At 54.0% G+C, this 25,332-nt stretch overlaps 1 protein-coding gene across 1 annotated transcript; it reads right to left on the bottom strand.

The window, feature by feature from the left end:
• Positions 1-19,168: 19,168 nt before the first annotated feature.
• On the bottom strand, positions 19,169-24,243 carry MSX2 (msh homeobox 2). Its single transcript, XM_045185079.3, has 2 exons — positions 23,761-24,243; positions 19,169-19,888 (listed from the first exon to the last, which is right to left on the bottom strand). The coding sequence occupies exons 1-2, from the start codon at positions 24,137-24,139 to the stop codon at positions 19,464-19,466; spliced, it is 804 nt and encodes a 267-aa protein (XP_045041014.2). The 5' UTR covers positions 24,140-24,243; the 3' UTR covers positions 19,169-19,463.
• Positions 24,244-25,332: the final 1,089 nt, after the last annotated feature.

Raw genomic sequence — 25,332 nt, 5'->3', positions numbered from 1 at the left:
CCGAACCCCGGCGCTACAGAGGAGAGGCTGGGGGACCTTGTCCCAAGATCCATCTGACCTTTGAGCCATTCTCCCCGAGAGAGGCCACACCATCAGTTGCAGGGACACTGAGCAAGGGCGTATGGGCTTCGTCACCCGGGTTCAAACCAAGTCCCCTTTGCTGAGCACGCACCTGGGATGCACAATGAAATACATAATTTTTTCCCCTAACTCTGGTAATCATGTTGGGACTCATAGGCATCATGCTAGTATTTAAAAAAGCAGCACAAGTTTGTTTGTTTGTTTTTAAGTCGTCAGCGCCAGTGTTTTAAAGGTAGTGGAGTAGATTATACTTGGTTTTGACATTTCTTCTCTGGCTTCAGTTTATTGTGGGAGCCTCACGGGCTGGGTGTGGCCAGGCCCCTCCAGGTGCCCAGAGCCGGGGCAGCTGCACCCACGCCCAGCTGGCCATCCTGGGAATGGACCGGGTCTCCTGGCGGGCATCAGGGACGCTGGGCCTGGGCACCTCACAGGCCTGGCACCCTGGCCCGGGGCGAGCCGGGGCGAGCCGAGCCGAGCCAAACAAAAGGCACCGTGAAAGGCAGCGGGAGAAGGGGGCTGCGGGAGCCCCCGAGGATGGGAAACGCGGCTGCCAAGCAGCCCCCGGGCCCGCCGCCCTTGTCCCCGGGGTGAACTCTCCCTCTCTGCGCCCAGCTCATGGCGGGGCGCGCGGCCGCGGCCCCTCTTCTTCGTCCCTTTAAAGAGAAGGGCGCGATTGTGTGGATTTCACAGTCTGAGCACAGCTGAAAGGAGAGAATTAAGTCTCCCTCACGGCTCTTTTCAAGCAGGGCCGAGGCTGCGACTCGCCCTCATGCAGAATATATGAAGCCTTTGTGCGCGGGGGCCGGGCGGGCGCGGCGGCCCCGCTCCCCGGCTGACTCTCTTTACAGTGGGAACGTACAGTAATTAACAGGCGCCCCGCTCCCGCCCGCGCCTGGGAACCCGAGCCCGCCGCCGCCGAGGCCCGCGTTTGTCCACCTGAGAACGCCGCGCATTTGTCACCGCGGTCGGTCGGTCGTGCAGCCAGAGAGCCATCCATTTCAGCGGGGAGCTGCCCCGCCGTCAGGGGCCCGCATGTGTTGCTAATAAAAGCCCAGCCCGCTCCTCCGCGCCCCCTCCCACCCTCCAGGAGCTCCAGGCGGGGGACACTGGCTGAGTGGGGGAGGAAGCCCAGGGGCCAGCGAGGTGACCCTGCTGGGCGTCTCCATCTCTCATTGCGGGGTGCCTGTGATTCCGAGGGGGCAGGAGGGACGTAGACAAAATACTCCGGCCTCCCTTCCTCCCTGGGACCTGCCTTTGGGAGATGGAAATTGAATTTACTTTATTTTATTTGGGGGGGGGTTAAAGGAGATGAAATATGAAATCGCCCTAGTGGCCGGGGCCTGCCGACATTCTGGCTGTGCCTAGTTCCGAAGCCTCTTTTTTGTCACTCTCCTCGGATGATTCACGCAGGAGAGCATGTTGTATCGTTTATCCAGTCATGCAGCCCAATAACAACACTCCCCCTTCAAACATGTTCCTTAAAGGGCCAGAAGAATTTGTTCCCGTAGACGCGAACCCGTGTTCTTCCTGAAGGCGGGCGAGAGAAACGGGGCTCTGAAAACAAACAAAAATGTGGCAGGGCGGGGCCTCGCCTGCCAGCTCTGCCCCTTGACCCCTTCCTTCCCTCTCTCCTTGTGGGGTTAAACCGTGTGGCTTAACACCACGTTCTGAACGCAAAACTCATTCTTGAAAACCACCCTGCAGCCTAGAGGGCTGCCAGATTCTCATCTTGAGCTCTGGAGGAAGCAAAGCCGGTGTTGGACCGGTCGCTACGGCAGGGACCCAGTGCACTGCCCACGGCCAGGGTTTCCAGAATGGGGTTTCCTCGGCTCCTCCGGAGGTGGCTCAGCTGTGCCCACAGGCACGCAGCAGGCCTCTTGAAGCAGGGACCTCCGTCTCTGGGCGGGTCTCTCTGTCCTTTCAGTGAGGTGGGAGCAGCTGACGAGGACCCAGGGCTGAGTGGCAGGTCCCTGCTGGGCAGCACTCCTTCTTAAGGTAACCGAGCTCCCGCCTAATTCAGCCCAAGGGCTCTATCTGTGGCCTAAGACACAGGCAGTCTGTCCCCTCACTGTGCCTCAGTTTCCTCCTCTCCAAAATGGGGATAAAGATATAGCTACGTTTCAAGTGGTAATGACTCTCAGATGACAGGGTGCATGTTAGCTATTGGTTCGTTATTTTTAACACTAACTACTATTTACTGAGCACGCAGTCTGCGTTAGTGCTTGTGTCTCACAGCATTACTACCCCCACCTCACAAATAGGGAAACTGAGGCTCAGAGAGAGAGAAACAAAGAGTGAAGGAATTTGCTCCATGCCACGCAGTGGTGTTAAAGGTCGTGATGCAGTTTCAAGTCTGCCTGGGAGCAGGGGACAAGGGAGCGACTGGCCAAGAGTGAGACAAGAGAGTAAGGTTCAGACCCTCACCTGGGAGAGCTGGTGTTTTTAACTGTTTAAAGGGGTCTTCAAGCCTATATATAACCCCCCCTGTGGTTGCCAGAGCACAGCAGAGAGGGGAGGAGGCTCAGCTCTGGCACCCTAAGTGCTGGGTTCAAATCCCACTGCCTCTAGTTACTAACTGGGTCTCCTTCAGCAAGTTCCTTAAGCTCCATAAATCTCAGTCTCCCCATCTCTTAAATGGGCACAACCATAGTCCTTGGCTCAAAGGGGTCGTTGTGAAACCAGACAATATGCATCTGAGTAGCAAGTGCTATTAGGAAACAGTCTTTCCGCTTTGATTTGAAAGGTGCTGGATTTCGGCCCACTACCGAAAACCTTCCCCACGGGCTGGGTTTGAATTCCAGCTGCTAGAGATTTATCGTCTAGCTGTCCCATTTTACCTATCAGTTTCACTGCCTACCTCGTTTAATCCTCCCGGGGTGCGTGGGGGGTGGGTTCTCAACCTCTGGTTCCAGGCAGAATAGGAAGCGTTTCTCCTCCAGCCGCATCCCCTCTCCAGAAGTCTCCCCCGAGCCCTCATCCTGGACTGGGTCTTACCATAGCACTGACATGGCACCCTGAACTTGACCTTCTAACACTTACCACCACCTATCTATGTATTTGGCCACGTAAAATGAGCACCCACGTTTTTGTACGTGTTATACATGAGATTATTATACCATTATATACCCATGTATGTAATTATACCTATGGATAATGTGCATCCTTATTTTTCCCTCAAAAATTTGGGCAAAAAAGCACACATTATACACAGCAACATATGGTAAGTATTTGCTCCATTCCTTCCTTTCACGGCTACTCAGGGAACCACGGAGACAGGCAGCCTACCAGTCTGGTCCAGGGCCACGTGGGCTCGGTGCCTAGCGGTGAGCGCCTCCAGGGCCCAGCATGGCGCCGTGGACTCCATGCCCCACTAGGAGGGCCCAGCACTGTTTTGGAGAAAGGGCGGATCCCACGGCTGAGGCAGGAAATGTATAAAATGAGCCTGGATCGTCTTGTATCAGAAAGCGAGGAGGCTTTCAAAGATCACTGAAGTGGCATTTAAACGGACTGGAGCCAACTGAAAAACAAAAATTGAAAAGAAAAATCTTATGCTGGCCAAAGAGAAGCCACTTGTGCACCAAGAAAACAGCTGGGATGGACTGAAACTCGTAGAATGTCCCGCCTCTCCTCACGCACCTCGGGGCAGCCGCACGGTTGGTGGAGAGGGGTTTCTCTTTGTGGATGTAATTATGGCTCAGAGTGAGTCGGGAGCGATAGAGTTAGGACGTCACTGTTTCACAGCCCAGAATGAAGGGACGGATGTAGGAATTGGCCATCAACTTAAATATCACCGAAGGAGAGCGAACCAGGTAAAATGTGGCCTGTGACGGGTGGAAGGGCAAAGCGCTGTCTGTAAAATCGTCTCTAAAATCAGTACTTAATCGGATTAAGCCTGCAGAGCTTCCTGGTAGTCTGTAAGAATCCCAGGGGGCAGAGGAACCTGTGAAATGATACTGTGGACGGGCAGGCGGTGGGGACACGTACAGACCAAAGGCCTCATTCCCCACAGAAAATACTGGGAAAAAGAAAGGAGAAGGGCGGGGGTACGGACACCTGCACGTTGAAAGGGACGTGGAGAGACACGTGGAAAGATTGCAACGTACAGACCTTCTTTTCGTGTTCATTTCAATCCATTGTAATTTTTTAAATTATGAGACAAAGGGATTGAAACACTACCAGACACTTAATGCTCTTAAGGAATTATGGGTAATTTTTAGATGGGATAGTGATGGTGTGCTTGTTTTTTTTCTTTTAATATTTTTTGTCTCTTAGAGATACATGGTAAAATACTTGCGGATTGAATCATACAATGTCTGCGATTTGCTTCGAAACAGCCCTGGGCGAGGGGCGAGGTGGGTGGCAGTGGTGTAGACCTGACAAAGTTGACCACCGGTGAAGCACAGGGTGGGGGGTGCAGTTCTCAAAACCACTCTCTCTTTTGTACGTGTTCGAAAATTTCTGGAATAAAAAGGAGAAAAGACCATTGCAGACGTTAGCTTCTGTCGGTGAGAAGAGACTTTGGGGCATCCGGGAAGTGTTATCCAGGGGTGCCCACACTCTCCGGGGAACCTATGGCTGATTCCTTCATCGCCTGTTCGGTCTGCTGGAGCGTGAGCCCCACTGAGGCAGGGCCTTTGCTTCATGCCCGTCGCTGTGCCTGGCACTGGGTGAACGAACCGTGACCCTCAGTAAATGAATGCCCCTCGTGTGGGAGGCCAGGACTGTTCCCCCTTCACAGGGGAGAGCACTGAGGCAGGCAGAGCTGGTGGTCTCGTCCGGGTCACGTGGCCCGTTAGTGGCAGGGTGGGGACTCAGTCCTCGAGGCAGGGAGCTGAAATGAGGCGCACTGGACTGGCTGTGTAAGTACATAGCCACTGTCCTTCTGTCCCTCGACTCTGAGACAGAAACAGAGTGGGAGAGGTGGGAGTAGTAGTCACAGCTCACGTTTTTAGGGCTGGACACGCTCGCGAGCACAGTGAACTCATTCAACGCCCCCGACACCCGGAGGGGTGGGTTCTGTTACCCCAGGCGCCCGAGGCCCGGGGAGTACACACGGTCTGAGCCCTGGAGCCGAGGAGCTTCATCGTGACGTGGGACCCTTAACCCCTCTATGAAAGCCCATTGCAAAATAAAACCGCAGGGTGGAGTTTGACCAGGGCCAATGCTTCCGCGGAAGGCGGCAGCAGCCAGCAGGGGACGGGCGAGTAGGCTAACACCAGACACCGAGGGCCAGCCACACTGGGCTCCACCATCCACCTCCTTCTTTCAGTGCAGAACATCCCTCTGCGGCCACCGACTCCCTAGAGGGCCCCGGGCCGGCCCCCTTCCCTCGCCAGCCCTCAGTTTCTCCACATGTCAAGCAGTTGGAGGCTCAGTTTTAACCCCTCCTGAGGTCTCTGACCAATTATCCAGGGTCATGGATTAATTTAAATACGGAAAGCTCGATTTCCTCTGCTTGGAACTGTCATAAGGGACGATCAAAAGGCATCAAGGGACAGACGCAGTTGGTGGGAGAGAGAGGGAGGGATGGACAGCGGGCCCTCTGCCGCACACCCCTCGGGTTTGGAAATCTTTGGACCCCTGCTGCCCGAGGCAGCGCTGAGATGAATCACAACATTTTGGGCCTCAAAGGAAGGAAGAAGAAAGGAGCCCGAGGCCAGGGAGAGTGAAGGCACAGTGTTTTCTCAGCTACATGCATGTTTTCATTGCGGCGCGATGGGTGGAGGGGCAGGAATGGCTGTGATTTAGTTATCTTGTGGGTGGGTGACTTGAAATGCAAGTTGGAAACACTTTCGAGAGACTGACTTTAAAGTACAGAGTGGAAGTCTCTGGTCGGGCAGACACCGCGGGCCTGGAGAGGCTCGTGGAGCCCGGGCCTTCAGATTCCCGGGGCGGGCGTTTCGTTTCCGCGCTTTCAGCGGGCACCTCCACCCCGGCAGCCTTCAGGCTGTCATCAGACACCCTGGCAGAGCCAGGAGGAAGGAGCAGGCGGTGTTGCCAGGGGAGGGAGGGGGCGTGTGAAGGGGAAAGGGGGGACTGTCGCATTCTTTTAATCCACGCAACGCTTCTTCGGGGCCTCCATGTGTCTGTCGCCATTGTGAGCCTCGAGGGCGGAGGGGCTGTGCTAGAGAAATTATTGAAACTGTGCCTCTGCCCAACTGCTCCTGCGCACAGTGGGTCAGCTCCGGAAGCCGTGCTGCGTCACGGCACCCTGCCCCGCACCGAGAGGTTTCATTTCACCCCCCACATGATCCAAAACGGCACCGGGGAAAGAGCCAGAGCCGGGTGGGTCCTTTGTCTCACCCCAGGCCTCTCCCGCCGTAAGAGCCTGCCAGGCCCTGCCGCTCGCTACCTGCTTGAAAACCGCTAGCCCTTCCTCAGCGCCCAGACAGGGACCGGAAACCTGACCTTGGGGTACAGGTTCTCTGCCACCCCCTGAGGGCTCCCGCCAGGTCAGGGGCGTGAGTGGCACTTTAGCGGTGTCACCTCGTTTGACCCTCACACACTGTGCCGGCAGAGTGCCGCTGGTGCCCACAAGCTGCAGATGACGCAAGCCAGTGCCAGGGAGGCCAGGGGTCTCCCCCAAGGTCGGTGGAGCAAGGACTGGAACCTGGGAGCACTGACCTCGGGGCCACAGATGTCCCGCGCCCCTCACCTGCCCACGGGCTCCTCCTGGGCACCCTGTCACTGCACGGGTCTGTCCCTCCCTTTCTCTTGGTCACAACGCTCTCCCTCTCCCCCGCCCCCTATCTGCAGAGGTGTGGCGACCCTTCACCACGTGGCAAGAAGTCCACCTTCTCCAGCTCTGGCCTCGTGGTTTCTCCTTCCTCCCAGCCCCTCCCCCGGCCCCGAAGCTCCCTAGGTGACCGTCCCAAGCACCTCTGTGGTACAGTCACCTGGGCTGTACCCTGGCTCTTTCCCCAACCAAACTGGAAGCTTCTTGAAGACAAGACCCCACCGCGCGAGCAGAGCCTGGTGGAGGACAGAGACATAACCCCCAAACAAATGCGTGCTTTAGAAAACCGAAAAGCAGAAACTCAGATATTTGCACACCAAGGTCCGTAACAGCGTTACTCACGACAGACAGGCAGAGGCGGCCCGAATGTCCGTCTACAGTGAGCAGACAGACAAGATGCGGTCTGTCCGAGCAGCGGAAGGTTGCTCACTGTGCAAAGGCAGGACGTTCTGACACAGGCTACAACATAGGCGGACCTCGAGGACACTGCACTCGGTGGCATAAGCCAGTCACACAAGGACCCCTTACGTGAGGTCCACAGCACAGTCGCGTTGATAGAGCAGAAGGCAGAACGGTGGGCACCAGGGGCTGGGGGAGGGGCAGTGTTTACTGGGGACAGAGTTCCGTTTGGGACGATGACAGCATTCCGGGGATGACGGTGTGACGGCTGCACAACACCGTGAATGTGCTTACTGCCGCTGAACTGTCCCCTTAAAATGGTTAAAATGGCCAATTTTATGTTATGTGTATTCAACCACACTAAAAAGCAAAAAGAAAGAGAGAGCCCCTAAGGATAAGAACTGAGCTCTGTAAGGAAGGCTAAAGTGAATAACTCTCCTTTCTCCACCATCCCCCTTCATTTTAATAGAGGGGGGCCGAAAAGAAATCTTAGGGGAGCAACCGGCAGTCCCCGAGTGTGGGGGAGTGCGTCCCTCCTTTGTCGGATCTGCAGGCGTTGCCTGGGGGCTGCTGAGCCAGCTGGGCCACCGGAAGCCCATGTTGCCGGCAGCGTGGCCATTGTAGCCGGCCCAGCACCGGCCAGGGTTAGCCGCTGAAGGCTGCACAAGTGCCCCCACGCTGTCTGCCACACCACAAGCCTCTCGCAGTTCCGGGTCTTGCTCAGCCCCCAAATCCCGCGAAAGATGAGTTGTGCGTCTTTTAGCTTTAATTTTCTGTGTGGGGCAAGTCTCAACTCTCCTGAGGCCCTGGAGACCCTTCCTCTGTCTCTGAGCCTCTCTTCCTCCTCCACGGAATGCCACCTGCCTGGGAGAAAAAATGGAGGCGACAGACCTTTGCAAACTGTGAAGCGGTGCCTGAATGTCACTTCGGGCTCACTGGTTCTGAAACGGGCTCCGGCCAGCTTCGCAGAACAGCACCGCGGCACCTGCGGTCTGTTCGGAGTGGACGGGGTTGGCTGTCTGACTTCCTGAAATGCTCACAGTACCCACGTAAACGAGCCAACACCATCGGACAGAGCCTGGATGTCACGGCGTGCTGCTCTCTGTCCACTTCTCATACGTGAGTCATGTAGTTTTCATGTAGTTTTCATGTACGATCACATTTCACAACCTACCAGCAAATGGGCCGCCGTGCATTTGTGAAGAGTGAAGAGGTTCTCACAACGTGAAACCTCGTTCAGGCCCGGAATTTAGAAATCCGGGCTCTGGCAAGTGTGGGGAGACTCTCAGACTTCGGGGAACAGTTTTACAGTCTATGGATCACTGATGTGTGCAGTGGTCAGGTTTCTGTATAATGACCGCAAAAGTCAAGATAAATTTAACAAAACCTGGCTGCTCTGGGCTCTGGGCTCTGTGACCTGCGATACTATGTCCTTGAGGAAGTCACGGCCCCTCCCCTCGAGCCCTAAAGAGACTTGGAGGTGAGCAGTGCAGTCCAGGAGGGATGACACTTTCTACTCGGAAATTCCTACCTATTCATTTCCCACCCGATTCCTACAAGAGCTACTTTGCTTTTGACCCCTATGGCCGGTCTCGAGGGAGTGGCCAAGTGTTGAGGACAGCTTCATAACGCCTCTGAAAAATGCACCCGCGGGCCACAGATGCAGAGGCCAGAAGTCCCCCATTACAGAAGAGAAAACTGAGGCCCTAAAGACAATCAAAGGTGCTTCGTCCGGAGCCTCTCCTCTCCTCCCTGAGTAGCCGCCGGTCCCTCGCACTGCCGTCTGCCAGCGCGTTAATTAACCCCTGGACCACACTGGAAAGCAAACTCTCAAGGAGCATCCTGCGTCCACCTAGACAATTTTATATCTCCGGAGGGTTTCATTTCATGCAATGGTTTAAACGGTGTTTGCCCATAAAATATAAGGACAGGGAGAACTGGCTCTGGCGGGCCTGGCTAACTCAGCAATCAGGGCCCTGAAGGTTTCTTTGCTACTCAGCTGTGAGCGGTCATCGGAGACGTGAAGGAACCAGCGATTTCTTTGTGATCGCCTTGGTAGTACTGCCTGGCCCATCTTGACAAATGAAAATTGTTTTTATTACCTTGGGGACTGAACCAACTTTTTCAAAGTTGGAACTCACAGCAAACCCATACATTTTAGAAAATAAAAAATCAGCAGGACCCAGAGCTCCCAAAGGTTCCCGGAACTGTTGCATCGTTTGGTAAAAACGTTGCCTTCGTTCATTCAATAACCGCCGTGCTTACTGAGCACGTAATGGGGCCACGCGCCGTTCTCGGCGCTAGAGATACGGTTCAGAACCGGACAGGAGACAGCGTTGCCCTCGTGGCTTCCTCTCTCTGCCCCCGCTGCTGGTCCCTGCCTTGGTTTGCAGGGAGCCACGGGGGCTTGTTTGGACTTGGGCTGGGTAACTTGGGTATCTCATTTGCTGGTCTTTGGTGGAAGCACCAGAATATCAATAAAACGAGAGGCACCACCAGAGCAATCTATTCAGAGGAGAGTGTGATGGGGCTGGAGAGTTGTCTGGGTGCCCAGCAAGCCTACTATTTTTACCAATATGGCATGTCACACAATGAATAAAAATAGCACGTTTTCTAAAAAAACAAAACAAAACAGAAATACTTTTTACTTGCTTTTTCTCTAAGCTTGGGAAAATACTATGTGATCAGATCAAATGCGATGCACACATGTTTTTGATTTGGAGTGTCTGTGGGAGACGGATGTGTGTCATTGGGGACTGACACCCACCCCGTCCCGGGGCCCCCGACAGCTGCCTCTCTCAGCGGGCTGCTGACATCTACGGTAGAGGAGACCCAGATTTCAGGTGGCTCAAAAACCAAATCCCCAAGGCCCATTTGCGCTCAGGTCAGCTGAACTGGACTGGAGGTGTAACTTTTAAGGAATGTTGCTGTACCACACAGCAACTTTGTGACTCTGGCCAGGCCACCTCCGCTCTGAGCCTCTTGTATTATAGATACCATCACACGCTCCCTCAGTGTTAGTCTACCCCCAGCTCAAGATATTAGCCTGAAATGTCATTTTGCTTCAGGTGACAAATTCCTATTACAGATGGCTTCAGAACCCCAGTGGACCTGAGAACCATCTCTTTCTAATCCCGGTTTCTACTCCTGTAGAGGACACAATCCCAAAATTCTTCATGAAACAGTGAATGCTCCCTGGAGTCCAACTGTTCGAATCCCAGCCCTGCCATTCCCCAGCTGGTAGACCAGAAAGTTACATTATCTCTCAGGGGCTTGGTTTCCTTACCTACAACATGGGGATGAAACATTACCACTCGGATTAAAATGAAGTCAGGTAAAGGACTCCATCCGCTGCCTGGACCACAGGAAGTGCTCACTTAATTCAGGTATTGTACAAAGAGATGAACAGCATCATTTTTTTTTTTCTGAGTTGCAATGAATTTGGATAATTCTGTTTGGAGAATTTTAGGGACGTCCTGGGCCGTAATAGCATCAATGTTCAGAATATGTGCTGAGACCTCGCCAAAAAAAAAAAAAAATATATATATATATATATATATATATATGTATATACTGAACTTGCTGCTGGTTTAAGGGAAAGGAAGGTTCAGTTACACGCCATTAATAGTGTAACTTGGACAAAGAGTCGCCGCACATTCATTTTATTTACTTTGTTCTAAAAAGCATGTGGTTTCTGCTCTCTAGCCCCGGACTCGGCTAGGGATTGCCTGTGGAGGGAACTTCGGGCATTACTGTCCCTGAAAGAGACCTTTGAGTCCCGCTCAGCTTTCAGCAGGCCCGGACCCGGGGAAATCTTCTGCCTCCCCTCTAATTGCTTCTTTCCTTCTAAGACCTAATTTCCTTTGCACTCGCCTGCTTCTTGCAAGGGAAGAATCAGGTTTTCCTTCTCAACAGAGTGGGGCTGTGGTTTCATGTTGTCTGACCAGGCCAGAGATGTCGGTAACCCTAGGAATAACTCATATCTGCACGTCTGGTCCCAGAGGCCCAAAGGCGGGGCCACATCCCACTGCCCAGGGCCAGCAGCCTGGTGTGTGTGTGGGGGGGGGCACTGACATGACCCCATAATGCCCCACCCCCAGCCCCCACCCCCTGGGATGACTTCACCACACAGTGGCTTACTGGAATCCTCAAGTCCCGCGCTCAGATTCCCCGCACCCACCCCTGGGATTGTTTTTTTTCACGTTGTCTTTTTGGCTCCTCTCTGTTCCCATTGCTAAACAAAGAGAAACCCAACCGGAAAGACTAGACGGGGTGAGCAGCTGAGGAGGTGGGAAGGGGGAGGAGGTGAATACTTTGCAGCCCTCAGACTTTCCCTAAATTGGCCAATTTCACATCAATAAGTGCCTCATCCATCACCACCACCTTTCAGGTGATTTTCTGTGATGGGATTTCAGGAGGCACTTAGCGTCTTATACGCAATTTCTTTACAAAGTCAGTTTTTCCATCATCAAGCATTCTCAGCATTGAAATAAAAATAGGCCGAGCTTCACTACTAAAATAGCTCTTTTTATATCGGGCCCTGCAACCCAGAAGGCCCTTTCAGAGACCTGGGTACTTTCTGGAGTCCAACTGGCAGAGAGAGAGAGAGAGAGGGAGAGGGAGAGAAGGAGAGAGAGGAGCTAGACAGAACTCTTGTCCAGCGACACCCTGGCTCTGCCTCCTCCTTGCGGTGAGACCTTGGGGGAGTCACCTCACCATTCCGAGCACCCTTTTATTTCCTATGATGTGGGGAAAATGGCAGCACCCACACATGGCCTCGAGGGCCAAATGAAGAGGAGAGTATTTCGGACACTGGCATATATTTATAAATAAATATAAGGGATTAAGGAAGGGTGTAGAATAAAGGCAATCAAAGACTCACTTCAGATGACTGCCCTCCCTTTCATCTCTCGTGTTTAATTTAGAAGAGCTCTTAATAATAAGAGCCGATAATAACAAGTATAACAAAATTCTAGGGAATCAAATATTACATCATATTTGGCCATTTTCCCCTTTTCAGTGGAATATAAAATGCACATTATAATTGATGGTGTCTTCAGCGAGATGAAATGCAGTATATATATTTAACACAACTGACTATTATGTATGTGTGTGTTGTATCCTGTTTTGTCCGATTGCCATTGTGTGTCAATATTATTGCAAACTGACTTAACCAATCGGCCTCACACGGGAAGAAGTCCGTGTCAGCCTCTTTGTCGTTGTTTAGCTGTGTAATTGTTACTTCCCCTCGAATGGTGAACTGCAGAAAACATAGACACAATGTGCTCTTTTTAAAGCAAAGGCTCTTCTTGGTAGGTGTGTAATGGGCGGGGCGGGAACCCACGTGGTTTCGGGGCGCTGAGCTCAGGGGCTGTGCGCAAGCTCCCTCTCTGGGCGGGTATGAGAGGACCCGCAGTCCCTCACCTCCAGGGGCTCTGAAGGTAAAGAGTGAAAACGGGCATGAAGGATGGCCTTCTGGCAGGAGATAGGCCAGGCCTCCGTTTGAGAGCTAGATCCAACCCCCCGGCCCCACCCAGCTCACGTCGGGGCTCAGGCCCCAGTGTTCTCACCTGGAAAGTGGGGATGAAATGGGGACACTTTACAGAACTGACGCCAGGAATAAATAAGCTCCTCTGTGGGTACCTGGCTGAGGTGCTGGCCACACACCTTTGTGCGGGGCCCCAGGTAAGTCTCCCGCCTCTGGGAGGCACTATTGCCCTGTTCTCTCACCCTTGGCCTGTGGAATTGCCGGGTGGCAAGGTCCCTTCCCAGTTGGGACACTGCCTACGTTTGCCACCTCCGGTGCGTTCCTGGAGGAACCTCCGCCGGCTGGCTCCCTTAACGCAAATGGAGGCGGTGACACCGCTGCGGTCGGTGGTGCGACTCCGGGGAGCAGAGGGGTGTCAGTCGCTGAGCGCCAGAGTGTGGCCCTCGGGAAGCGCCCGGGAAAAGGGGACTATTAGTATCGCTTGGCTCGCTCCTCCGGGCGGCGAGGTGTAAGTGTGACGGCGGGCGGCGGGCGGGGTGGGATGCGGGCGCCGGGGCGGCGGAGATCCCGGGGCCGCTTGCGGGCCGGGCCGGTGTCAGCGCGCACTTACTGACGGCTGGTATTTGGGGAGTAATTGAGCGCGGCGGCCGGCCCGGGGCGAGAGTGGGCCTCCACGAGCAATTAAATGTGATTAGGCCGAGACCTTCGAGATCCAGCTGGGTGATTGATAACCCGGCCGCATTCCTGCCGGGCCCGCGACATCAAACGGGCTGCCGGCAGCGGGCGGGGCAGAGGGGCCGCGCGCGGGGACTCGGCCCTTCCCCTCCTGGCGCTGCCCCTCTCGCCCGTGACGCCCACGGCTCCAGGGAGAAACCAAGGGACCTGCCCTCTCCCTGCTCAGGGGTCTCTCCCTGACTCTCCTGCCAGGTGCAGCAGTGAAGGGCAAGGCGCCGGAAGGTCGTGGTAGCGAGAGCCCCCTGTGCCCGGGCGCAGCGTCTGGAGGAGCGAGGCGCGCTGGGCTCCCGGAATCCGGCACGAAATCGCTGGAACCGGGGAAGAAAGAATGGAAACAGAGAACGGGGGGAGGGGGGGGCGGCGGCAAAGAAGATGACAGTGGGAACGGGAATAAATAGAAAACCGAACAATATTAAGAGACACGAAGGAGGAGCGAAGTGACAGGGAAAGAGAGGAGGAGAAAAAGGACATGAAAAGGAGGTGAAGGAGAGGATGGCAAGGAATCGTGTGGACAGCAAGAAGATGGAAAAGGAGAAGTTCAGAAAGTATAACGTGGGATAGACACGGACCAGAATGAAAGGAGAAAAAAAGGAATAAAGACAAAAGCCAAAAAGGTTAACAAATAGGGTGGATGTAAAGGTGGTGGGGACTGCAGATGAGAATGGGGAAGACGAGACAAACGGATGGGGAAGTAGAGGAGGAAGGAGGAAGAAGGCAAAGAGGAGGCAGCAGCTGGCCTGGGTCCCTGGGTCACCTTCCCGCCGTCCCGCCAGTCCCTGCCTCAACTCCGTGCCCACAGCCTGGTGCTAGGCAGAGCTGGCATTTGCCCCCAGCAGCCCGACTCCAGCCCAGCCCCAGCCCCCGGCCAGCACTTTCCCCTCCAGGCTGCAAGAGGGGCATCCCTCCCCAAGTCCGGAGTGCGCAGGGGGTGGGGCTCCCTGCACCCCAAGCCTGGGCACCCCCTCCCTAAGCTGTAAATCACAAGTCGGAGGTTTGAGGGGTCCCCGGGCCTTTGCCTGGGGTCTCCTGGAGCCTCCGGAGCCAGGGAACAGTTTCTGACTGAGCGGAGTCCACAGACAGGCTCAAAACAGCGTGAAAGAAATCGGAGGGAGCACGGCGGCAGGAGCCGGGCTTCTGAAGCCCCTTCCGCCCCCACAGGCTTCAATATTAAAACCCCCCTAGGAGCCTCAGACACTGTATTAATTAGTGCAACCACCCATGAAAAGTTGGGTTTTGAACGGCATTCTTCACCCTGTGTGAAAAACCAAGTCTAATAAACAATTGTTAGGTTGGCCTGTTGCCGCCGGTAAATTACATAGCATTAAAAAAATAATGCTTTTCATATTAGGCACTAATTAAAGGTTGGGACAGCTTTAAAACAAGAGAGGGAGGGGGGAAATCAAAGAAAATATAAAAATGTTCTTTCAAGAGTTATGGGAGGTTAATAAAGTGTGTCTGTTGGAGTGAGTCTACTTCGCCCCCAGCTACAGCCACGCTGGAGCCGCCACAATTGGGTCTCAATAAGATAATGATATTCCTTTCTCTGCTATTAAAAGCCTCCCAGTGCAAACTTAAAATGATTTATTTAATTTAGGAAATTATGAGGTGTAACTTCAAAGCCCGAGCCGTTAGTAATGGAAAATACCAGGTTGTTTAAAATTATAATAATAATTGTTTGGGACATCAAAGTGTTTTCATCAACAAATGCAGAGGGGTCCGGAGGAGGTTGGAAAGAGTCAGAGGGGGTGGAGGGAGTTTGGATTTGATTATTATGAACCTTATCAGGGCCGGGGTTCAGGATTCCCGCAGCCTGGTCCTCTGTTCTGCTTTGAAGCAGGGCTATTTTGGAAAGCAGTTTTCCTGCTTTCTATTTAGCTCCTAGCAGGGAGGAGGCGAGAGGGGCTGAGGAGCGGGAGACGGGTAGAAGGGTCCAGGAGCTGACAGCTGACTTTTCCTCACTGCTCTCTGGCCAGCTTCATTAGAGATGCCCGCAGTACCACCAATCTGGAAAAAATTGTTTTACTTAACATGGAAGGGGAAACTGGCCTAATCAACTTCACCCACCGGGCCCCTGTGATTTCCAGGAGGGTGTGTGTGTGTGTGTGTGTGTGTGGTGTGGGTTCTTTTATACATGAGGTTTATGTTTATTCCAAACCCAGCAGTGGAGAGGGAGTGGGGGTGGGGGAGTGGCCTCTCCAACCCGTGGCAAATGAGCCGCTTTTATAGCAAAGAATGGCCTTCGGAGTTTTCTCTGGGACAGACGAGGTTCTGCTCAAAGGCTGGGCTCCTCTTTTCAGTCGGGTCAGGCCGACGGTTCGCCCGCGCCTGCGCTCAGCCAGGCCTCCTCTGCCTACCTGCCGGCCCCGCCGGGCATCGCCGCCCAGAGCTCTACCTGGGAGGATGGTCAGGCTAAGCTCCCGGTCCCAGGAGAGAGAGAGGGTGGGTCCTCGGTGGGCAGCCCCCCACAGCAATAAGGGGAGGGAAAGGGGGTGCAGAGAGAGGCCCCAGGCCTGGGCTCTCAGGGTCGCGGCATCTGGAGAGCTGGGCAGCCCCGGGTCAGTCTGAGCAGGCTCCCGCGCGGCCTGCCTTGGCTGACCCTCACGCTCACCCCCAGCCGACTTCTGAGGCCGCCACTCACTGGCTCTGCGCCCGTAGTGAGCCGTCGCTCTGAGCCCCAGTTTCCTCAACTGTGAGATGCGGGGATCACACCTCCCCGCCAGGCACGAGAGGACTAAATGAGAGGTAGGAGAAAACGCCCAGTTCGCCCTTCGCAGGAGCTCAGCAAAGATGATTTCCTCTCCTTTCTTCCCCTCATTTCTCAAAGCAGAGCAGTGTTTCTGGGAAATTTTGGGAGAAAGTGTTGAAATTAGGGTAGGCGAGTAGATTTGGTGCCAGCCCCCTGGGAGGCCAGCACACTAGCACCTTCGTCTTTGATTTCCTAGGTGCAGCTGCGCGGGTCCTTGGTGAGCAAGGGCCCATTTGCTGCCAGGGCAGGTTGCTAGTCTGGTCTCCGAAGCATACCAAGCCTTCTGGGTGTGGGGACCACGGGAACAGCCGAACCCAGCCCAGGGCAGGAAGTTTGGTGGGAACTCCAGTGCCTGGCGCACCGCTGGCCCTGCAGTGTTGGGCTCAGTCCTTAGTTGGGTGACCCCATCCCCTAGCAGAGCTGGGGTGCATCTGTTTGAACGTGTGCAACTCATTCCCCTTCTCCGGGCCTGTTTTTCTTTGGGGATTTGGAGCTTTTGGAGTAGTGGACAGTTACCCAAGCGGTCTCCAACCCACCCCAATGCCCACAAAGGACACAGCCCCATGTCTCCAAATCACACTGTGGTTAACGACCCCCTCCTCCCAGGGGCAAGCCGAGACTTAACCCCAGCGGTGTCTCCCAACCCCCGATTCCAGCTCAGATTGCCCAAGGCTGCAGGGTCCCAGACAGGAAGGAAGCTTGGTGGACGGGCTAATTGGGGACCCAACTTGGGGGCTGAGGGTGAAACCGGGAAGGGCTTTGGGCTCTGGGCTTTGGCAAACACATCCCTGAAGTGAGGAAGGCTGGCTACCGGGCTAGGACTAGGAGCTGGGCCTGGGGAGGCCCAGCCAGATAGCAAAGGAGTGCACTTGGGGAGGTTTGGGGCGCTCCATGGGCTCAGCTTGGAATGGAGGAGCGGGGCACTCAGGAGATCGGCCCCTGCGTGGAGCAGACCCTGGATTTGGATCACTTGGCGCCGGGGACCTCTGAGACTCGTGCCGGACCCCTGGGAGCCACGGCCCGACCGCCACCCTGGGTGTCAGCAAACAGACAGTGTGGGATGCAAACGCTGGTCCTTAGTAGGCGCCAGGTGCCAATATCCCTGCTGCACCAGTTCAGGAGCAGCTTCTCCTGCAGCCAGCGTTTCCAGGGCCCCAGGAGCTTCCCATGACTTCAGAAAGGTGTGGTGCACCGGCGGCCACTTCTTATTTATTTGTGCAACAGAAAGCAGAATCCAAGATGCATCTCAACCTCCCCTACCCATTACCGATTTATTTTCAGAGTGATGCCTCAAAGCCCAGGCCTGGCCTCTGTTCTGCATCCAGTGGAAAGAGGCTGGAAAGCAAAGGAGACTTGAAGGAAGCACCGTCCCCCTTCCCTTCAAGCCCCCAGAAAAGAGTATTTGTCCAAGCCCCTCTTCTGGGGAGAAGCTGGGAATGGTAAAGGGAGCCTGATTTGACACACTCCTGAAAGCAGCCCCCACCCCCGCCCCTGCAGTAAAAGCATCTAGTACCCAGCACAGTCTGCAGAGCGCCCTTCGCTCCCCTTCATTCTTTTCCTTAGCTTCTAATTTTGTTGTTGTTTTGGGAGATAGAAAATTTCAAGTTCAGGATTTTCTTTGATGGTCTACAGAGCATGGAGCTGCTGGCGGACCCCTCAGCCACACCACTTCTCCTAAGCCCGCCTTTCACTAGTCTGAGAAACTCCACTTCTTTTCCAAGAGCAACCCAAGCCGCTGGGGGAAATACTTCCAAATGTTTTGCTACTTTCAATGGACTCCCTCCTCCCCCTGAATCTGGCCACACCTCTTGATTGATTTACATTAAAATAGTAATAAAAATCATTATTCCCCCCCCCATTTAGGTGGTATTTTGGTATTTTTGAGCTAAGCCCAACTAAGAACAGAGAGAATGCCTCTTAAAATAAGTGAGTTTGGACAAAATTTACTGCAATAAAACAAATGTTTAATTTAATTTGGAATAAGAGATAAGAAATAACTCTTCAATAAAATATATAAAATTATACAAGACACCCTTTCAAAGGGATAAAGTCTGCTTGGTTGGGGAGGGTGAGGGACGGGAAGGTGAGGTGCCAGGGAGCGAAACAGCTGTCACACCCCACCACTTCCAGCAAATTGAAACACGGCTTCACCCTCTGCCCCCAACGCGGTAAAAAGTATATAAATTTCTCTAATACGTTTAGCACATACAATAGGTACACAGAGAAAGCATGGTATTTCTTTCTTTCTGGATCTATTCATTGTTCGAGAATATTTAGCATATAAGCAATGGTTACACATTTTTTAAGCAGAGAATTAACTACACCCCCTCCCCCCAAATCACCTCTGCAATGTGTGAGGACTGTCGTACCTAGTATTTCACAGAAACCGTCAGTTCCTCCGGCCCCCTCTAACTCCTCACTCTCCAGTCATCGGGAATGAAGTTAAACCCCCGCCTTGAGAGGAATTAGGAAGTGCCTCCACTTTCCACCTTACCCCAGGCTTGCCCGGTCTTCTTGCCCCCCCTTTTACTGATCTTACAAAAAAAAAAAAGTAAATTTTTAACAATGTATAACAATGTAGCAACGTGTAGAGGAGGGAAATAGGGCCAAGTGTGGTATCTAATCAGTTTTTAATGCACGGAAGCCTGCAAACACGTGACCTGTCCCTGTCACTTGGAGGAAATCTCTCCAGATCTGCTGTCTATGCAGTTTGTGTCTAATTCTAACATTTGTTTTCCTGAAGCGGAAGCCAATCATCCCACCAAAGTCATCAAATTTCAGCAATTTTAGAAAACTATTTGTCTCTCTCCCCATATAAGAAAACAAACAAACAAACCAAATGGACTTAAGCAGTCTTTTTTAGGTGATATATATATATATAAAAAAGCGTGTGTGTGTGTATATATGTATGTATATCGATATATATACACACACACACAGGTATATAAATTTTGCCTTTCAAAATAATTTGAATTTTTGCGTCTGCTGTATAAAAATGCATTATACTTTATTATATATATATTCATATAGAAAAACCGTCAGGGCCAATCTTTGTGAAAGGAGAGGCGCATCTGGAAAATGACAGCAAGGAAGCAGGACTTGGTGTGCCCAGCCGAAAGAACGCAGTCTGACAGCGCCTGCGGCCCTGTCCGCCCGGCTGCTCAGGGCGCTGCGTGCAAGGTCTGCGGAGCCGGGGCGCTGGCTTGGTGCTGCTTCCTGGAGAGGGAGGGGGACCCACGCAACCAGCATCCATCGTGGAGTCCACCAAGCAGCCTTCCTTAGGACAGGTGGTACATGCCATATCCGACCGGAGTCGCGTAGAGTCCCACGGGCGGGATGGGGAGCACAGGTCTATGGAATGGGTAGGACGCACCGTATAAGGATGCTGCCTGCAGGGGCGCGTTGATGGGGAAAGGGAGGCTGAAGCCCGAGGGCAGCATAGGTTTCGCAGCCATTTTCAGCTTTTCCAGTTCCGCTTCCTGCAGTCTTTTCGCCTTGGCCCTCCGGTTCTGGAACCAGATTTTGACCTGGGTCTCTGTGAGGTTCAGAGAGCTGGAGAACTCGGCGCGCTCTGCGATGGAGAGGTACTGTTTCTGCCGGAACTTGCGCTCCAGAGCCAGGAGCTGGGACGTGGTGAAGGGTGTGCGCGGCTTCCGGTTGGTCTTGTGCTTCCGCAGCGTGCAGGTGGTGGGGCTCATGTGTCCTGGGGGACAGAGAGGCAGTGAGTTAGCAAACAGCGGCCTTCTCTCCAGGTGTGTGTATGTGCGCAAGCACGCAGGAGCCTCCTCTTCATCTTTCAAAGAGATACCTCTGTCAAAAGCATGTGTGTTTGGGGGAGATGGGGAGCAGGAGTGGAGAAGGACCATATTTAAGTGAATACATTATTTTTTAAAACTGAGGCTTTTAACAAAAAGTTTGGGAATGTAATGGTGTAACAGAACTTTCTATATGAAACGATCAACCCCTCATAGTCAAGGGAGAGCTGAGTGGTCTCTGAGAACGAAACCCCATCTCTTCGGAGGTTAATTTCTCTTGTCTTTAACATGGGGGCGGGGGGGGGGGGGGGGAGGCAGGTTCAGAACAATCCTCACTTCCCTTGGACGCTGACAGATCACATACAAGAAAGAAAATGAAAAGGGTCTCATAGGTCTCATAAAAAAGCAGGTCGGCCCACCCTGCACCAGGGCCCTGCACAGGGACAGGCAGGAAGGACTGTGTCAGCACCCTGGCAGAGCGTGGTCATGCCACGCAGACCAGAGGAAGCCTGTGATAAATTAATACATCTTGCGACTGGGGAGCAGCCCCACACAGCTGTCATTCCATCCAGCCTGCAGATGATAAAGCCTGGATGCTACTGTACAGATCTGGGAGGGTGGGACCCATGTTTTTTTGGCGGGGTGCTTCTGCCGTATAAACTTTACTGAGCAGGAGAGAGGAATTAGCTTGCCCGTAAATGTACATGTGGGGGGGGGGGACGGAAATCAGGCTGCCCCCGACTTGGGAGCACCTGACAACAGGTCTTCGTCATCTCTACCCCTTCCAGGGCAGAGCCAATGTGTGAACCATCAGCCCCTGGAAGAGGGAATTACACACAATATAAAGGTAGGCTGACAGCATCCAGACGCCGTAGTCAAACTGGATTCAATTGTAGGACGTCACAGGACTGGCCCCCCTTGAGGTTCCAGAACATCAGCTCACTTTGGGCTTCTTGTCCTCAAGGGGAGGGGGGCAGACAGAGAGTATGGAGCTGGGGGGACAGCATGCGAAACACTTAATTTGCTGTATTTGGCTTTTATGAGCTATGCTAATTTTCCGAATGTGGCCACAGTAGTTAACTCCAAAGGACTCAAGGGGAGAATGTCGCATTTCTTGTTTTGTTACTTTGGTGGCCCAAGAAAAAGTTTACACTTCATACTTGAGGGTGACACAGCACATGTCCCAACCCGGCCTCCATCTCCAAGGAGAAATGGATCTGTCCCAGTGTGACAGTGTTAACCTCCCTCCAAGGGACTAAAAAGAAAGAGGTAGTGGGTTCTGCAATCCATCAAAAAATGGTAACAATAGTAACAACCCAGATACCTGGGAGAGGAGTGGGAAAGAAGCGACCACAGAAGTGCCCCTTTTGCATATACTAATCCCTAAGTAAACCAGGGAATCTGCCCTTTAATTTACAAATACACTAAGCAAGCCGTCGGAGGCTCTAAGACTTGTGAAATCCGCTGCCCTCACCAGCCTGGCCTGGCCCCCAGGAGGACCCAGCAGTCTGGGCTCAGACACCGAGCTCCCAGCGTCTGCGCCCAAGACTGCTATACGTTTGGGACCAGCTCCGACTCCGGGCGCTGTCCTTCTGGCTGCTGCTTGGGGCTGCGTTTGCATTATGAGATCCGGGAGATGGGGATCGCACACATGCATCAAAGGCGGAAAGTTAGGAGGCTTCCTCCCAGCCCACCGCTCCTCCCTCCCACCCCCACCCCTGTTTTAAACCAGCCAGAGGAAGGATGCGATTATAGAAAGCAAAACAGCATTTATCCTACTTCCTCTGAATGACAAAACCAGGCCCAGGCGGGTGGCTCCCTCCTGCCCCAGGCCCCCCAGCCTCGAGCTCCCAGGACCCGAGGCTCCCACCTCAGCTCCCACGGCCCCTTCCAGGCCCACCGGCACCAATAACCCACTTTCTGTTTTAAAAGTAAATCCTTTCTCGCAATCTCCCGTTTTTCTCATGGGAAGGTCACATCCAGGGCCCAAGGCTGACTTACGCAGCAGGGAGGCTGGGCTGCACTTTGTGGTAGGGATGTTTACAGAGTTAAGTGGGGAATTGGCGTCCCAGACTCGGGAGGCCTAAGGAAGTGGGATTTCTGACCTCTGGACACCACTCCCTGTCAGGCCTGAGACCTTGATGTGCCGCAGGGCATTAACCCGGGCCCAGGAAGGCGTGGGCACTCACTAGTTGCCAAACTTATTAAGTCCCTTAAAGTTCTTGAGCCTCTATTTCACCATCAATAAAATGGGTAAATAGTACTGATGACACAGTAGGTTTACAGCAAGGAATTTTAGAATGTCCAGAGCCCTGCCGTTCAATGTCCCCAGTGTGTTTGTGTCAAGCCCAAACTCATTGTGTGTTGACTCCTCTGAACTCTGCTGAAATGCCCTCATTGGTTACCAGGAGGCCAGCTGCGGCCCCACAGATGAGATAAGATAATACGGTGAACGGTGCCATAAAGCACCGAGCAAACTCGTGTTTAAATTCTTTGAGTCCTTCATCTCCACACCCTTGGAATCTTTTGGAGTTTCTAACAGGGTGGAGAGAGATGCCGGAGGGGACAACCACAGACGCCTGGCTCTTCCGCCTTGTTTTGTTCACAAAATACTGTGTATCTCCAGTCTGATGGGAATGGGAAAAGATGGGGTTCTCCTGGCTTTGGATAAAGTCCCCCCACAAGAGCCCTTTTTCCCACCTTTCCAAGAGGTGCAGTGGGGGCAGAGAAGTCTTAAAGACCAGGAGACAGATGTCGAAGGGGCTGTGGGGCAGTGACTTTTCCAAACTGCATAAGGATGGGGGCCCAAAAGGGATGCTAAAGCCAGAGGAGAAATTGGCTCTCCCAGGCCTGGCTCCCGGCCTCATTGGCAGGATGCGGGTGCAGGTGAGCAGACCTCTGCCGCATCTCTCTGGGGAGGAGGGTCAAAGGTGGCCAGGGCACCCTAAAGAGGGTCAGGGATCCGACACCAGGGCCCCTAGCCCAGCTCAGCCCTGGTTGGTGACTTGCATCAAGCAAGTTCAGTCCTCTTAAAATAAGGTCTTGGTGTCTGAAACAGGGCACAGCCACAGGTCCCTGCCTCTGCCTACACCTCGGGGTTCCAGTGATGACTGGTGAACTAATAATGAGCATCACTTTGCAAACGCTCAAGCGCTGCGGGAAGGCTGTTAATTATTACTATGAGCCAAGCTAAGCCCCCAGCACTTCAAATCCCATCCCGCTCCCAGCGAAGCTCAGGACCTCGCCAGCGAGGTGCTGGCCTGGAGGACGGCATTTCCTCCTGCCTCGGCCTCTGCCACTTTCCCTTCGCGAGATCCTGCTTCGACACCTGCGGGACCCATGGAAGAGCATGATTTACTGCTAATATCGGGTTAGATTTCAGTTGGCTCATCTTTAAATGGAGGGCACACCTCGCGGTGTTGTGAACTTTACACCCCCTTCATTCCCCAGACCAGAGACCCCGGTGAGCAGTGGAACAAAAATAAGCGAAGTGGCCGAAGCGCAGGGCTGGGGCTAGAGAGGCCGAGGAGCAAGCGACCCGCAAACCCAGCTAGGGTTCGCCCTCCACAGACCAGCGAGTCTGCAAGTGTGGGCAGCACTTTGCACAGCGAGGGGACCCGGGTCACGCGGTGTGCGCAGTGTACCCACGGGATGTCCTGCATGCGGCCGGCGCGCTGAACTCTGGGGATAACAAGGGGCCAAGAACAGCTGTGCCTGCTTTCCGGGGCGCACAGTGCAGAGGGGTCCCCGTCCCCCCGGCCTGGAAACCAGCCCCCGGCTTCCTCCAGTACCCCTCGTCCCCGCCCGGGCGCGCACTCACTCGGCGGCGGCGAGTATCTGCCGGGTTCCTGCATCCACGCCGCTCCGTCCTCTGAATTTTCCGACTTGACCGAGGCGGTCTCGAAGGGCTTGACCAGCGAGCCGGGGCTGTGCGCTTCCCGGGCGCCGTGTCCCGGCAGCAGCAGTGGCCGCAGGGCGGCCCCGGCGGAGGCGCTTTCGGCTGGCCGCGGGGACGCCTCCTTGGGCGGCTTCTTGTCCGACATGAGCGCCTCCACGCTGAAGGGCAGGCTGGAGACCTTGACGCGTCGCTCCTCTGCAGCGCCCTCGGCGCTCCCGGGCCCCGGGCCGGGCCCGGCCACCATCGCCGGGCCCTCCTCATCAGACGAAAACAGGTCATTGCCTTTGGACGGAGAAGCCATGACTTCTCTGCCCCACGTAGCTCCCGGCGCGCGACTCGGCTGGCAGCCCGGCAGCGGCGACTCAAACTTTTTTGGGGGGGAGACGGGAGGGGCGCTCCGGGAGCCGAGCCTTTCCTCCTAGGGGAAGTGGGAGACTCGGATCAGCCAATCCTCGCCGGCCCTGGCGATGACGTCACGGACGCTCGCCTCCCATTGGCTCTTCCGGCAGAGGGTCGGGCCTGCCCCCTCCCCACCCCCCGTTTGAAATAAATTAGGAGTTAATTACAGGAGCAGTCAGCAGAGTTGTTATTAGGCGATCCCTCAAGGTTTATAATCACGCCAAAACTGAAAAGTCCAAGGCGTAATTAAAGCCGATTACTTAAAGAGGAAGTTCACCGAGTCCCATTTCTTCTGTTTTGACCCCTCTTTGAACAGGTACCCCGCGTCTGTATTACTCCCACCCACCGCCCCCCCCTCGACAGAGCGCGTTGTAAGTCAGCAACTGATATTGCAAAAACGTGTATGAAGCGCCTACTGTGCGCCAAAGCTGGGCTAACTTTGCAAATTTGGGAGTCAGCACTGCACACGCACCAGCCTCCCTCGCTAAAGCAGGTAACACAGCGGAGGGCACTGAGACAAGTATTTCGCTCTTAGTCCTCAAGGGTGTCCGCTATTACCCTGCGTCCCCTGGACGGAGAGGGGCTGCAGCGAGCCCGAGAGGTGGTCCCGGGCTGCTCCCTCCCGAACAGTTCCGACTGGACAAGTTAAACCAGCGGTCCCCCCTGTCCTCCACTCGGAAAGAAAACCATTGCACTGAGAAGCGTGGAGTCCGCGTGTTTTCCTTCCCCTGAAGCTCCTTTCTGGGCGGTATCCAATGCGACCTTTTCCTCCAGACTGCACGAATTGTGTGCATACACGCATTTGTCTGAGCTTGTGTTTGTTAGGTACGTTTTTAGGTGCCAGTGTTTGCCTTGGAGGGGAAGAGAAGGGAGGGAAAGGCACGGTAATATCTGATGCTTACTCCCTCCGAAAATCTCAGAAATACGGGGTTCCAAGTTTGCACACCCCAGGCCTCTGGATCTTTTTGGGAAGCACATTGTTATTCATGGCACCTGGATGAAAAAAAGAAGAAGAAGAAGAAGAAAAGAAAAGACAGAAACATCGATATCTCCACCCCACTCCAAATTATACCCTGGGTAATTACATCTCAAACC

The sequence above is a fragment of the Desmodus rotundus genome, chromosome 6, assembly GCF_022682495.2.
Source record: "Desmodus rotundus isolate HL8 chromosome 6, HLdesRot8A.1, whole genome shotgun sequence".
NCBI classification, from domain to species: Eukaryota; Metazoa; Chordata; class Mammalia; order Chiroptera; family Phyllostomidae; genus Desmodus; species Desmodus rotundus.
Note: the sequence above shows the minus strand (reverse complement) of the source record. Positions and strands in the feature narration are given on the sequence as shown.

Bases quoted from the DNA above. Each gene is read 5' to 3' on its own strand.
- MSX2 (XM_045185079.3), bottom strand. From the start codon at position 24,139: ATGGCTTCTCCGTCCAAAGGCAATGACCTGTTTTCGTCTGATGAGGAG. The intron at 19,889-23,760 runs GTGAGTGCGCGC...TCTGTCCCCCAG, and splicing joins CAGATACTCGCCGCCGCCGA to GACACATGAGCCCCACCACC.